Raw genomic sequence first — 16806 nt, forward strand, 5'->3', positions numbered from 1 at the left:
AAGTATGAAATACAGTGAATAAGGGCTTTTTGCATAAAGAGTAATGGTTTTATTATAAGACAATAACAACAAAACATCTATACAATACAACCATATAAGCACTCAAATGTCCAAGCCTCAGAAGTTAAAAATTTACTCAGTGCCAACCATGTGTCAGAAATTCATGCCTGCTGGATGGAAATATGAAACAGCATCTATCCTCCCAAAACTTACCACTTGGGTGGTATCAGACACTTAACAATAAAGTGGGGGTAGATGTTATGGGGTCCTATAAGAAAAAGCAACTTACAGAAAGAGAAGGATTCTGAATGGAAGTCTCTAAAGTGTGAAAGATGTTTTACAGAGGGGGGATTTGAAAAAGGGAATAAACCAAGCAAAAGAAACAGTGTTCTTAAGAACCCAAGAGGAAGGGAGATATCCCCACTGTAAAGAGAAAAGCACTAATGGATAGAGCAAGGGTGGGGCACAGTGCACGAGTGACTCAAGGAATGAAAAACTCACCTAAGAGGAACAAAATGATAAAGGAATTTGAAAGCTTTGTTAAGGACTCCAGTTTTTAACTTGCAGGATAATGAGGAATCACTGAAGAATTTTTTTTTTAGTTGTATGCATTTTTTTTTGTTGTTATCATTAATCTACAATTACATGAAGAACATTATGTTTACAAGGGTCCCCCTTTCACCAAGTCCCCCCAACAAGCCCCATTACAGTCACTGTCCATCAGCGTAGTAAGATGTTGTAGAATCACTACTTGTCTTCTCTGTGTTGCACAGCCATCTCCATTCCCCCCCACCACACTATACATGCTAATCATAATGCCCCCTTTCTTCTTCCCCGCCCTTATCCCTCCCTTCGCACCCATTCTCCCCAGTCCCTTTCCCTTTGGTAACTGTTAGTTCATTCTTGGGTTCTGTGATTCTGCTGCTGTTTTGTTCCTTCAGTTTTTCTTTGTTCTTATACTCCACATATGAGTGAAATCATTTGGTATTTGTCATTCTCTGCTTGGTTTATTTCACTGAGCATAATATTCTCTAGCTCCATCCATGTTGTTGCAAATGGTGGGATTTGTTTTCTTCTGATGGCTGAATAATATTCCATTGTGTATATGTACCACATCTTCTTTATCCATTATGGACACTTAGGTTGCTTCCATTTCTTGGCTATTGTAAATAGTGCAGCGATAAACATAGGGGTGCATCTGTCTTTTTCAAACTGGAGTGCTGCATTCGTAGGGTAAATTCCTAGAAGTGGAATTCCTGGATCAAATGGTATTTGTATTTTGAGCATTTTGAGGAACCTCCATACTGCTTTCCACAATGGTTGAACTAATTTACATTCCCAGCAGCAGTGTAGGAGGGTTCCCCTTTCTCCACAACCTTGCCAACATTTGTTGTTGTTGTCTTTTGGATGAGTCACTGAAGAATTTTAAGCAGGCATAGCACCAAACAGACTTACAGTTCATAAAGATGACCACAGCAGCTTTGTGGAAAATGAACTGGGGGGAGCCCAGTGGGGACACAGAGAGACTACAGAGGCTGGACTCTCATGATCCTGACCTACAAAGTCAGAAGGGGGTGGATTCAGAGGGACAGCTGACTAGACGTGCTGGTCAGTTAGGCCCTCCTACCCACAGGCAAAGAAGAAACTGCAAAGCATAAGCACCACTGAGAAGAGCACAAGACAAAGACATAAGGAAGGTAACTATGGGGGCTTTAGGGCTTTAAGTGTGCACTCCAGAAGAAATCAATGTCACTATTAGTGATTTAAGAGGCCATACTCCACAGAAGAAAAGGAGGACAGCTCAAGGAAATAACAACAAAAAGAGAAGGGAAAGGGCACCAAGCAGAAGCAGCCAAGGTGGAAATGTGAACGGACGTAAGTAACAACCCCAAGCAGCGAGAATAAGCTAAAGAGCAATTGCACAGCACAGGGGGATGTACAGTTGGAAAGAGACAAAGAATCTTAGCTTCAAGATGGACAAACCAAGGTCAAAGTCTCACTATTGGGACCACTGTCAAGTCTAATTATGCCATTTCAAGGCTTCACTATATCACCAATAGTTACAGAGTCCTCAAGTGACTGAGGGTAAGGTGAGAGAGACATTTATTTGGATCCAGTGGCAATTTAAGTCACAAATATAGCACTTAATGTCTAAGACAGCATTTGTTTGCAAAAATCTTGAGGAGAGGCTACACACATCAAAGACCAATTGTGCACTGCAGACAACTTCTCTTTTATTTACCACAAGGGTCTCTGAGGCAAAAACGAGACTTTTGCTGTTATTTTTCATATGATAGCAAACATACCCACAGCACTCACTCTGGATTGGACACTTTACCAAATTATTTACAAACTCATTCATTCAGTGTTACAACAGCTTTATTTGATGTTGATACTATCATCACTATCTTACAAATGGGAAAACTAAGGAACAAGTTTTAGCAATCTGCTGTATTTCCTATCTGCAGTATACTAAGGGAAAACTGAGATTGTCTTTTTTCCCCCAAATTGAACCACTTTTTCTTTTTTTATTGAGATATAACTGACACATAACATTGTATTAGTTTCAAGTGTAGAACATGATTCAAAATATGTATTATGAAATTATTAACTATGTTAAGAGCATTACCATAGTCATAAACTTTCTTTTCTTATAACTTTTAAGATCTATTCTCTTAGCAACTTTCAAATATACAATACAGTATTATTGACTCAGTCACCATGCTGTATAATCCATCCCCAGGACTTATTTCACACCTAAAAGTATGTACCTTTTGGACTACTTTAACCCATTTTGCCACCCTTGCCTCTGGCAACCACCATTGGGAGCTCAGGTTTTCTGTTTTATTTTTTAAAGATTCCACATACAAGTGAGATAATATGCTATTTGCCTTTCTCTGTGTGACTTACTTCACTTGGCATAGTGCCCTCAAGATCCATCCATGTTGTCCCAAATGGCAGGATTTCCTTACTTTCTTATGGTTGTGATTCCTCTGTGTACGTGTACACACACACACACACACACACACACATTTTCTTTATCCATTCACTCAATGCTGGACACTTAGGCTGTTTCCATGTCTTGGCTATTGTAAATAATGCTGCAATGAACATGGAGGCGCAGATATCTTTTTGAGCTACTGCTTCTGTTTCCTTCAGATAAATATCCCAAAGTGGAATTACTGATCACATGGTATCTCTACTTTTAATTTACTGAGGAACCTCTATACTGTTTTCCATAGTGGCTGCACCAATGTACACCCCCCACCAACAGTGCACAAGGGTTTCCTCTTCTTCACATTCTGGCCAGCACTTGTTATTTCTTGCCTTTCTGATACAAGTCACTCTAACAGCCATAAGGTAAACCTCACTGTGGTTTTTATTTACATTTCCCTGACAATTAATAATGGTGAGCACCTTTTCATGCAACTGTTGGCCATCTATGCTTTCTCTGTCAAAATGTCTATTCAGAACCCCTGTCCATTTTTTAATAAGATTTTTTTTTTGCTATTGAGTTGTGAGTTATTTATGTATTTTGAGTATTAACACCTTATCAGATATATGATTTGCAAATATTTTCTCCCATTCCACAGACTGCCTTTTCATTTTGTTGATGGTTTTCTTTGCTGTGCAGAAGCTTTTTAGTTTGATGTAGTCTCACTTGCTTATTTTTAGTTTTGTGGACTTTGCTTTTGGTATCTAATAATCAAAAAAGTAATTGCCAAGGCCAATGTCAAGGAGTTTACTGCCCTATATTTCCTTTTATGAGTTTTATGGTTCCAGGTCTTCTGTTTAAGTCCTTAACACATTTTAAGTTAATTTTTGTGTATGATATAAGGTAATATTCCAATTTCATTCTTTTGCATGTGGGTATCCAATTTTCCATTATTTACTGAAGAGTGTCCTTTCCCCATTGTATATTCTTGGCTCCTTTGTTACAAATTGCCTATATATACATAGGTTTATTTCTGGGACCTGTATTTTGTTCCAATGATCTATGTCTGTTTTTATGCCAATACCATTCTGTTTTGATTATTATAGCTTTGTAATAAAGCTTAAAAATCAGGGAGCATGATGCCTCCCCACCTTTATTGTTCTTTCTCAAAACTGCTTTGGCTATTCGGGGTCTTCTATAGTTTCATACAGATTTTGGTTTGTTTGTTCAGTATCTGTGAAAAACGCAATTGGAATTTTGAGAGGGATTGTACTGAATATGTAGACTGCTTCAATAGTATGGACATTTTATGGGAAAACAAATTCTTATGTGACTCAAGAATAAGAAGATGTTGATTGCCAGTATAATTATAGGTCATTTACATTTTTGGTAGTAGGAATTATTATTTACTGAGTACATACTATTTGTCATATACTATATTAAACCTTTATAGGCAGTATCTTATGTAATTCTCACAAGAACACTATGAAGTAGGTTCTACAATTATCTCATTTTTGCTTGGGGAAATTAGGTAATATGCTTCTATGTTACACATACAGTGTGTGTAGGGCAAGATTCAAAGTCAAATTGTCTACAAACCCACTCCATTAACCTACAACAGATCAAATTACTAGCAATTCTTACACAAATAAAGCTATCAGCAACCTGTACGTATATTAGAGCCTGCAGATGGTTCTCAAAGGAAACAGAGAAGGCAAACAAAACAAAACAAAACAAAAGCCCCACAAAAAACCACAAGGTACTCCTGTTTCTGTCTCAATGAAAGACCAGAGATTTTTGTGAACCACCATAGTTCAAGGCCACGTGCATATCATGAGGTGGCTCTGATGGTTTACTGACGGACCAGTGCAGTACATACTACACATTAGCTACTGTCCAAAACATTGCTGGAAGCTTGAACAAAGACGGACAGGCCTATCTTGACTAACCATGTAAATTGTCTTTGCCTCCACTTCCTAATATATGCACTGGAGATAATAACCGAATCTGTTTCAAAGGGATATTAGAACAATAAAGGATTTATCACATACACACTTAGAACAGTGTCTGACACATAGGAAGTACTCAATAAATGTAAACTAATAATATTTTATCTGAAGAGAATTATAAAGCTCACTCTCAAACATTTTTTTAAAACCAGTTCTTTACTTTCTAGTATTCACTTATGAACCAGAAAGTTATTCATCAGAGACTTAGAAATACATTTGATTATTCAGGCCCCAAACAGTAGCAAGACCAGAATTCCTAGAGAGAGTGCTTTTAATGCTGCAACTACTTGAATTTAAGAGTCAAGTATTAAAGGTTTATAGAAAGTTGTGAATTGATAAATATTACAGCCAAAATGTTTTCTATTAAATGAAGAAGTTACAACTTTAAAACAGGATAGCATGATCCTGGCATAAAAAACAGACAGAGAGATCTATGGAGGAGAATTTAGAGTCCAGTAATAAACCCTCACATGTGCAGTCAACTTATTTTCAACAAAGGTCAATTCAATTTAATGTCTTTTCAACAGATGGTCCTGGTACAAGTGATAGATACTTATATGCAAAAGAATGAATTTGCAACTCTCTTTCACACCATATTAAAAAATTACTCAAAATGGAACACAGTCCAAAATGAAACTTCCAGAAGAAAATAAAGAGTAAATATGACTATGGATTCTTAGATATGACACCAAAAGCACAAGCAACAAAAGAAAAAAATAAACTGGACTTCATCAAAATTAAAAATTTTGTGCATCAAGTGTCAACATTAAGTAAGTGAAAAGACGACCCATAGGACAGGAGAAAAAATTTGCAAACCATGTTACCTGATGTGAGATTTGTAAAACAGACCACATAAAGAACTCTTACAACTCAATAATAAAAAGACAACTCAATTTTAGAAGTGGGCAAACGATCTGAATACACATTTTTCCAAAGATGATATGCAAATAGCCAATAAACACATAAAAAGATGCTCAACATCACTAGCCATCAGAGAATGCAAATCAAAACCACAATGATACCACTAGAATGACTATCACCAAAAAGGCAGACAATAACAAGTGTTGATAAGAATGTGGAGAAAGAGAAACCCTCATTGGCAAACAGTTCAGAAATTTTTCCCAAAAGGTGAAACGTAAGAGTTATTGGAGGACCCAGAAATTCCATTAGGTTTATACTCAAGGGAAATGAAAACATGTTCACACAAAAACTGTACACTAATGTTCACAGAGGCATTATTCCTAATAGCCCCAAAGTTGGAACAACCCAAAGGGGCATCAACTGATGAATGGATAAATAAAATGTGGTCTATGCATAAATAATGAAATATTATTTATCCACTAAAGAAATGAAGTGCTGCCAGATGCTCAATGTGGATGGACCTTGAAAACATGACGATAAGTGAAAAAAGCCAGTGACAAAAGACCACATATTGTATGTATGATTCCATTCATACATAAGATGTCCAGAATAGGCAAATCCACAGAAACAGAGTAGATCTGTTATTTAGGACCTGGTGGGACACGGGGAGCATTTGAAAGCAAATGAGGAATGCTAGGGCATATGGGGTTTCTCTTAGGGGTGAAGAAAATGTTCTAAAATTGGCTGTGGTAATGGTGTATAACTCTGTGAATATACTAAAAATCACTGAATTGTATACTTTAAATGGCTAAAGTGTATGACATATAAATTATATCTCAAAAAAACTTGCAAAAATATACTAAATCATACAGTTCAAGTAAAATATTTCTTTCCTTCATAACACAATAAATTCAATGCAAGTGTACTCTAAGAAGGGACTGAATGATTAACATTAAAAAAAGTGCTTGGAAATGAGAGCAAAAGGCCAAGGATACCCACAGCAGGACATTGTTTTTATCAAATTGAAGATTATGCAAAGTAACATCATCTGTTGCTTAGGAATCAAGTCATATGCAGTAAAAAGGTGCACAGTAAAGAAGATCCTTCTCTCTGGCAGGCATATGCAGCTGAGCACAGCAAGTACACATAAGACTTTAACTGGGTTGGAGTTTAACTGTGTTAACCATAGCCTAAAAAATTGAAATTAAAATTCACAACTATTAATATCATTAAAGCTCAGTGGATAAATGTGTTAAGGTATGAGAGAATACATAATACCTTGAATGGTGCCAGTAAGTCAAGAATGAAGCTACCAGCAAAAAATTATTCATTTTTAGGAAGCTAGAACACAAGGTAGGAAAAGGTTTCCTTTTCCCTTTTATTCAGTCATCTTTTTTTTTAAGCAGCCATTTTCTCAAAGCCTGATATGATCAGATTTTTTCCCTCTAAGAAGCTAAGTTTCCAGCTGATTTCTTGAGTTGGTCTCCAAAATTTATCTGAGATGCACAGTGTATTAAATATTGTGCAAAAGAACAATATAGTCACCCAGGAGATTAGAATAGGTTTGGCAAGTCTTAAAATACAGAAGTGACATAGCAAGATTTCTGCCACAATATATTTGTATACAAAGTGTAAATATGCAACTACCTAAGAACACCAGGGTCCAGTACATCTTCACTCACCACATGAAATAATTAATGCCTTGACCTTGCTTTACTCTTCACTGAATAAAATTATCAGATGAATACCAAGCAATAGTTTACATTATGGTGGCTTTGAATGTGAGAATTACATACTCTTTCATTTGACATCTTATCAGTGTATTATTCTTATCAAATTTCATGATTTTAGTTACCCCACTTAAAAGCATGGGCAAAGAAAACTTTAAGAATGTTTAGCTTTCCACACAATTTGATGTTTCTGGGTGTGTGTGTGTGTGTGTATATATATATATATATATATATATATATATATACACATATATAATGCATTTTTATAAATAAATGGTATAAAAAGTCCTAGTAATGTTTAGCAGCTTTTAAAATTCTAATTCATTAGTCAATATAACTTACCCTAAAATCATTCTTAAATTTCTTTAAATCATCAATCTGTTTTCTATGTTCAGAAACAATTGGTGATATACCTGTAAAATTAAGAAGTGTTAAATACAGATTTATTTTTAGTCCTTAACTTCAATTTCTTTTTAAGATGGGATGTTAGAAATGAAAATAAAGTCTATTAATTATCAAACTAATAAAAATTTGAATATATTAGAGATTTTGGCATTTGTCAAATTATGCATTTAAATATGTACAATACTAAGAAAAGTACTCTGTATTGGGCATGAGATTAGATATACTCCTTCCTATTTCTACATTTATATCTAAAGACTTCTTAAAGCCTGACCTTTATTTTCAGCTTTGGAAAAGCTTGGTGATGTCTCACTGGGCTTCATGTTTTCTTTATTCCCTGCAGGAGAGTTCTGCCTCTGATCTTGAAGCCTGGAATCCTTAGCTAGAAAAAAAAAATTTTTTTTTTTTGGATTCGTGGTTAGGTTAAAAGTTAGAAAAGTAAAACAGGAAAATATTAAACAATTTCAATTTATTACATTTTTGCAAAAAAACATTTCCATCTAAACAGAGGTTTTTCTTCGTAGATGTATGAAACACCAATATTTTACTGATATTGATATTTTAATACCCAACCCTCTTAACAGATATTCAAGAGTAATATGCATGATATTAGTAGTAGTAACTACCTTTATTTACATGAAATTTTAAATGGACACTCAAATACATACCTATGAATAAAACAACATGGCATTTTTTCATTAAATGTTAAACTCTAACCAATTTCACAAGCACCATTATGGATCGGGAAGCCCCTTCTTACATACCCTCAATAGATGGGGTAACAGCTCTGTTGGATGCAGGACTGGCAGGAGTAGGAGATGCAGCTGGAACAGGCATAGCAACAGCTTCAGTTGGAATAATACCAGCTTGTGGAGAAGCAAGAACTGGCCCACTAGGAGTATTTCCAATACTGTTCTGTCTGGGAGACCTGGGTCTGTGAGTTTTAGGGGATAATCTTGGAACTGGAAAAAGAAAAGTTATCCATTACATTCTCAGCTCAGATGTCACTTCCTTAAAGAAGCTTCTCTGAAGATCTAGGTAAAATAGTCCTACCCAACCCCCATCCCAATTACTCTTTATCCCATTATTCCGTTTTCTTTTCCAAAGTTTTAGGAATAGTGGTAGTGGATTAAAAATACAAATATCTGAAGAACAATAGCAATTACTAATACCCAAGTACAACTGTAGTTTCTTCTAGTGAAATACATTAATTGTAAAAGGGAGTATTTCAAATAAAGTTAACAACTCGATTGTTAAGGCAGGGTAAATACCACTTTTTAAGATAACGACAGCAACATTCTCTACTAAAAAGTGAGTTTATCTTTAAAAATGGTGTGTGTGTTGGGGGGAGGGGAGAATCCAAAAAAACAGGCTTATTTGTTCCTCCAACAAATAATAAACACCTTTCAGCAGCTTACTGCCACTCCTGTATATTCTCTCTTGCCGTATCAAGATCCATTCTGCAGTAACTAAGGTAATCAGGGACCCAATTCAGTCAAAAGGGGAAGATAATCCAAGCAGGGATTCATATTCCACATGACTTCAAAATAACTAATAGATTTCATATTCCATTATTATTAACCTCTTGGTAGAACTCAGATACAAAGATTTAGAGAAAATAGTTCAATATGTTTCACCTTAGTGGTTCTTTACTGTTTTAAGTTACAAGGGACATGGAAGGAAGCTATTATTCAACAGTTGTCATTTTTCTAATTTATGTAAAGAGCGAACCTATAACACTGCTCTGCATGTATCTCTAACAACCGTTTTTACTTTCACTTCTAAAACCATTTTGCTACTCTCAAAATTTATTTCCAGATCATCTAAGAAGTTCAAATGATTAATGGTACAACTGAAGAAACAAAGATTTTAGGAATTGCATTTTAACTGAATTGCTATTTCCTAACGTTGAAGACCAAAGAAGAAAATAGAAAGCCAAAGGATTTACAGTAAAATATACATGATGATGATTAGTATATACCAACTAAAGACATTTAATAGAGTTGGATATATTTTTGCTTAGGCTTAAAGATCTTTTCTCTTTTAAAGGTTCTATACACTGATTAAAATAGATTATGACCAAAAAACTGCCCTCACTGCATGCTCTAATCCGCCAGTTACAATGGAAGCAAAACATTAAGTAGTAAAAGTAGCCTTAGCCTAACTATGATCTTGTCAGTTATTTTTTTACATTTTTATAGCTATTGTCAGCACATTCCTTAGTGCCATATACAGATGCTATAGAAACACACAGCATTGTAAACCCAAAATACATGTTTGTGGAATGAATCAATGAACAAAGTTGCCAAGAAGATCAGAAATATGGTCCCTCCAAGTGGTGTTACATTCTGTATTTACCTCATATTTGAGTTGTACTTTATAGAACTCTAAGATACATACATACTTATGAACTTCATATGAATCTCATCACAAGTCCATGAAGTAGACTAGGCAAAAATTACTTTACTCATTGGAAAAACTGAAATTCAGAATGGTCACATAATTTGCTCTAACATACGGTGAACATATGGTGAGCCCAGAATAAAAATAAAGGCTTCCAATTCCTGGTAATTCCACTATTTTTAACGTACACACTTATACTTCTTCAACGAGTGCTTGAGCTCAGCCCTTTAGAATTACAAAACGAACACCATTGTTATGTTCTAAGTGTTACCTACCCCCACTGACCACTGATGACCAGGTGCCCCCCGCAGGACTAGTCCTTGCTGCTGAAGGAGCAGCTGCTTCACTTGATGGGGTATGGGATACAAATTCTAGGCCACTGGAAATGGAACCCCTCCCAGCAGAAACTCTGTGATTTCGAGGGTGTCGCTGGGCCTTTGGGGACATCCTTGGAGGCCCTAAGAAAGGAACAGTGAACATCACATAAATGCCACAATGTCTATCAGCAGTACTGTTCGCTAAATACATACACCCCATTCACTCTCTCTCTCTCACACGCACGCACGCACACATACACACACACACACACACACACACACACACGAACCTTCTCTCTCTAGAGTTTCTTAGTTAAAAAAATAAAATAAAAATGATTACTTATTTTTTACATAAGGTCTTCCAAAATTATCTTATGGAGTGCCACAAAGTTCTAGAATTAAATTTTATTTCCCTTTATCTTTACAGAAAGGGAAGGATGAAGTTGGTGGTAAGAAATCAAACAATAAGATGTCATAACTCTTCTAAGATTTCAGTAATTTATTTTATCTATTCCATTATTTGTATGCATATAAAAATCAAATATAGTAAAATTTTAATAGAAATTATGGCTACATGATGCAGTAACTTTTATACCACACATGTTTAGCTTTTTCCCTATCTACATTACTTCTAAAGTTAGAAAAAAATACATTTTTAAACAAAAGACTGTTAACTCCTACATATTTTGTACTATTAAAAAAAAATATATATATATATATATATATACCACTCCTAAATTTTCCAAAAATCTTAGTTCATCTCTTCTGCCACTGTAATTAATTTTACAAACCATGGCTTAAACAGCCCTCACTTGTAAGTAGTTTCTCAGACTTTCCCAACAGGCTGTAAGCTGAACACTGTACTGCTAAGGCATGACTTGTCAATAATTGACATTTGGGGAAGAAATTTACATTATACGATCTGTCAAAACTCTGTATTACTAGTTCTGTCACCCCACTAGTGATTTCTATTTCTAAAGAAGTCTATTGTGCATGTGAAGAAAACAGGTGAATCAGTGGCCAGACAGATGGCTCTCTTCAGAGAAGTCTGACAGTGCTAACACTCAGCAAAACTCATTCTTAATGTCAAAGCTAAGGTTCCTCACCCTCACGCCTTGCTGCCAAACTCTCTAGAATGTCAAATTAATTTGCATCCTCAGTTGGAATTTAATCATGGACACAATCTCCATAAGAATGTTAAATGTTATATATATTATAGTTCTCAATAGGAGATAATTATTTATATCAAAGAATTATTTAAGAAGTGGGTATTTGCATATTTATATACATTTTTTATATACTTTTATAGAAAAAGACCAAGAAAGTCAGTTGGCATAGCTCAATGCAATCAAACTGAAACATTTAAAAATTCATTCTTTCTGGTAATATATAAAATACAGGAACAAAACATACTCTCATATCAAACGCAGAAAAGCACTATATTTAATAGTTTTACTTTTGAAGTTCACACTTAAACACTGTTTCACTGTCAACTATATGACACTAGAAAATGTATTTTAATCCAAATTTGTTAAAAAGAAACATGGACTAGTGCAGCATCCCTGAACATGCAGAAGGTGTGCTTCTGTGTGACAGCCCCCAAGGGCCTTAGGTCTCACTGCAGTGAAAATGGTCCACTCACAGTCATTTTATCTAACATTTTCATGATCTGAACATCACTTACTCAAATGGACTGCTAAAAACACTTGAACAAAATTTAACTTTCCATTTAGTGGCCACCATTATAGACACTTCTGAGTAAGGAAGTTACCTTGAAAATCAGTACAATGGCTTTTCTGAATTTAGCCCCATTAATCAAGATCACATGACTTCCCTGACTGGATGGCAACCAAGATAGTTTTCTCCAGAGAAGCACTTTATGCCAGAGAACTATTATTAGTCTCAACATAAGCTATCATCAACTACAATTTTAATGAACAAATCAGATCAAAATTTTAACATACTTTGAAATAATATCAAAAGGACATTATTACTCAAAAATCAGGTTTTTAATTTATGCACTGCATTTAAACTAAAATGTGACCTTTCTACAATACATCCCTACATTTGAGATGTAACAATGATGGATTTAGCATCAAATACTGAATGACAATTACAGGATTTTATTCTTTTTTTGACAAGGGCAAAAAAAAAAATTCCCTAAAGATTCTAACTCATATGGTTTTTAGTAACAATTTTATCTTTAATCAGGACTTCTTACAGATTAAAGTATATTTTCATTATAAATATTGCACGGCTAATTTTTTTTTTTAATTCCCAAACATAAAACCAAACTCTGGATTGACATCTAAGGGCAGGCACACAAAGCAGCTACATGGAATGCCCCTCTCCAGAGGACCCCTATGCTACCACTCGTGCTTCTGGCCAACAGGTAGGTTCACTAGTACCTTGGAGTCAAGGAACTATGTAATGATAGGTTCTACACAAAGTCCAGCACTGGATGGAGAAAGTTTATTTCCATTAACTACTGTGTACAGTATAAACTGGGAGGGAGAAGGCCCTGGAGTAGGACTACGGGGCTGCAGGAGAGCATCATTACCAGGCAGAGATACACCCCATTCTTACAATTCAGGATAGTTCATAACGTCATACAGCATTTATCAAATTTCTCTCTAATGAACAAAAGGGTAATAGAAATAGCTTTAATAAACTTAAGTTAAAACACGGAAATCATAGGTTATTAAATAATGAAGAGGAAACTATTTTGTAATTATAAACTAACATAGGAGTTAAACAAAGACAAACAAAAACATGAACAAATTGTGGTATTGTACCTTCTGAAGACATGCGTTTAGGCATAGTAGAGACAGGAGCTGGAGAACCATGAGCAGAGGGGTGAGACGGGGGTCTGGATGGCCGCGAGGGGGGCCTGGAGGGCGGCCGTGTAGGGGTGGCTGCCCGAGGTGGAAGAGAGTTGGGACCTGACTGGTAGCGAGAAGGTGGGCGAGAGGAAGGAGATGGGCAAGGCGATGGCCAGGGAACACCTGACAGAACAAATGATATGAAGGAAAGTATAAAAACTAAAGAAAAAAATGAGGGAAAAAAGTAAACAGAAAAAAAGTAAAATGACAAAAATGATTTCTTGTACATTTTAACCCTTTGAGGACAGTCATTTGTTTTGTGCTAAGTTTTAGCATAACTTAACTGACATAAATTCACATTTTACTTTAACCTCCTTAAAATTAAGTCTGTTTAAATGAATACACGTTCCCAAAGGGTTAATTAGGATCTACACATACTACTGAAGAAGACAGTTAAGACTTTGCCTATTAATCCTGCTTCTGTAACTTTTTCTCAGTAATTGTTAAAAGGAATATAAAAGGAATATAACATACACTAGATAATTTCACACAATAAATTATAAAACTCAGGAATAAGACTACTTACTGTTATTTGTTTTAACTTTTGAAACATAATAAAATAAACAGCAGATATTATATCCCATTCAAAATGCTGGTTTCTTTTAACCATCTGTGATTTTTACCTAGTTCACACTTGTATGTAAGGTTCAGTGTGAAACCTCAGTAAGCAAGTCCATTTAACTAAAAATAAAAAAACATTACTTCTATTTTCCAGAGTCACAGGAGTGACAAAGGTTAATATTCGCTACCTTTTCAAAAAATATTTTAATCTTATCAAATTAGAAAAAGAAGGGGGATCTTCTAAAGTACACAGTTAAACAGTTATTTGAGAGACTGCTTAGAATAAATGCAACTACAGAGCAGTCATCACCATATAAACTGACACTGATGGATATGCACAGGTCAAAATACAACTAATGTGGAATATGACCCATCACTTACCTGAATCTAGGGAATAGTCCAGGTCTCCTCTCCATAACGTTCCACACACTTGAGTATATACACTTCCCCAGCCCCCTTCAGGTTTTTTACTTTGAGAATTCTGTTCATGAACAACTAAAATTCCTTACTCAGTGAGCAAAGAAATTTCACCCCCAATACTTATAGAAAATACTCAAGAGTGTTCATTTGGAGAGGAATTCTGGAGAAAGACTCAGTGAAAACAAATGAAATTGGAAACTTAGTGTTCTCTATTTTTTTTAACTTTCCAACCTTAAATATCTATAATTAAACTCCCATTTTTAGTAACATATTATTGCTATTATTAATTACTATACTTCCTTACCGCCAACAGTACTGCCATCCGGTATCCCAGACTCATGTGAAATATCCATGACCTATGAACTATATATTCAATCCAGATTTAGAGGTAATAGAGAAAATTATCTTCCTACCAAAGATGTAAATTTCTTTTACTTCTAATACTTGAAACTGAACTACAACATCCACCTGTACACTGTGAGTTCTTGTGTTTTTTAAAGCATATTTTTTTCTTCACCTTCTTCACCTGACTCTTGGTCATGTCTGATATTCTAGGTTACCTCAAATCTTTTCTTGAAGTAATAAGAATATACATATATAATCAGTTAATAAAAATAAACCTATATCAACCACTGAGTATTTCACACAGATTAAGAATTTTCCATATAAACTATGTTAAATAATTTTACCATCCAGTGTTTTTAAAACTGAGAACCTACTCAAAGTTTCCAATTTCTTTGTATGTGGAGTATGTTTTGGCCAAGTCAATGTCTTTGATTAAATTTAGCACTTTAATACATGAGATTTTCATCATATAAATACCACATATGCCAATGACTTATACTAATTATCACTGATTTTGTTAATTCCACAAAGGCAAACTTTAGTTTTGAAGTAAAAACTACTCCACAGAAATCACTGAAGGTGCACATACCTATCAATTATGTAAACTTAAATATTTTATAGAAAACTGTATTTGTTTGATGACTGACAAATTTGGTCAAAATACTTGCCTCCATTAACTACTCTTTGGTCTGAACCAGAACTCGGGTTGAAATCTGAAGCATGAGAGGTGGATCTTGATGGCATGGAGCCCGATCCAGGCTGGCCCATGCGTGGTGAACTCTGTCTCCCACTTCCCCAGGATATGACTTCTCTATTTCTTTGCCCAGGAGGAATATATTTATTTTCCCTGAAAATGAGAGAGTCTCTAAATCATTTTGTCTTAATAGGTACCAGGCCAACGAAACAATCTGAAAGTAATTTAGGCAGAAGGGAATGCTTGTTAAAAAAATGTTTAGCACTTAAAGCAAACTGCCTCACTCACAGACACCCCTATCTCCATCTTACCCTTCCATCTTATGCTGATTTCTAGTCTCTGGCCTTTCCTTTCCTTCAGATTCTCCTCCTAAGTGCAAAATTTAACAGATGTGTGTTTATTCTCATCCTACTTGGCCTCTTTATGGCTGATTCCATCAATCACAGTCTATTTTCCGGAAACATTCTTCATTCTGAGATCTCTTCTCTTTGTGGCTATTCATTTGTTTTTCACAGTTTTTCATCCAATACCAACAATGCTGATGAATCCCAAACCTTGTCAGTCCCACAGTCCCAACATTTGCTACTGAACACTTTAATTCAAATCACCAGACTAAGCTGCAAGTGCCTTGGAGATAGGATGTGTATCTTTCTCTGGCAGGTGTTTCTCAATACATTTATGAATAAATTCAAGGCTCACAAGCCCCTCAAATGTAATAAACTGCTCAAATGGATGCAATGAATACTCTCACATTTGCTCCATGTTTTCTATCTCCATTACAAGGACAACCATCAATCCACTTAGCTATCAAAAAAAATCTAAGGATCACCCCTTGTTTTTCCTAACCTTTCTATCACCAGGTCTGGTCTAACTGGTTACCAAGTTCTCACACTTGAACTGTATTTCAATACACTAAGTGATGTCCATGTTTCAACCAGTTCTCAGTGTTCCAGAGTTCATTCATCCCACCCACTGCCTACAAGGTGCTCTTTAATAGGACACACATGGTCCTTCTCACCTCAGTTCATATCACCAGCTGCCCAGACTGCACCTTCAACCTGCAGCTGTATCCCGGACATAGGAAACAACCAGCCTTGCTCTCAGCTGACCAGGTTCCTTTACATGTCTTCTAGCCATGTGAGGAATTCCTCTCTTACTTTTGAGTTGCAGACAGATCTACTGTCCTATCACAAAATGTCACGAATTCCATGAGGCTTTCTCTGACCCCACAAGTTATGCTAGTTCCT

The 16806-nt window shown here is 35.5% G+C and overlaps 1 protein-coding gene across 7 annotated transcripts in view; it reads right to left on the reverse strand.

The window, feature by feature from the left end:
* ATXN2 (ataxin 2) overlaps positions 1–16806 on the reverse strand; it is a 148059-nt gene that overhangs the window by 61512 nt on the left and 69741 nt on the right. For all 7 annotated transcript variants that reach the window (XR_012125345.1, XM_073222193.1, XM_037014357.2 and 4 more), the window contains exons 9-14: positions 15534–15712; positions 13453–13662; positions 10616–10798; positions 8702–8899; positions 8212–8319; positions 7878–7948 (exon numbers count right to left, since the gene is read on the reverse strand). Coding sequence is in view for 6 of the 7 variants with exons in the window: in XM_073222193.1 (XP_073078294.1) it covers positions 7878–7948; positions 8212–8319; positions 8702–8899; positions 10616–10798; positions 13453–13662; positions 15534–15712 (949 nt within the window). In the remaining variant the exon portion in view is untranslated. The remainder of the gene's footprint in view (positions 1–7877; positions 7949–8211; positions 8320–8701; positions 8900–10615; positions 10799–13452; positions 13663–15533; positions 15713–16806) is intronic.

This window comes from Manis javanica, chromosome 15 (assembly GCF_040802235.1).
Source record: "Manis javanica isolate MJ-LG chromosome 15, MJ_LKY, whole genome shotgun sequence".
In the NCBI taxonomy this organism is placed as follows: Eukaryota; Metazoa; Chordata; class Mammalia; order Pholidota; family Manidae; genus Manis; species Manis javanica.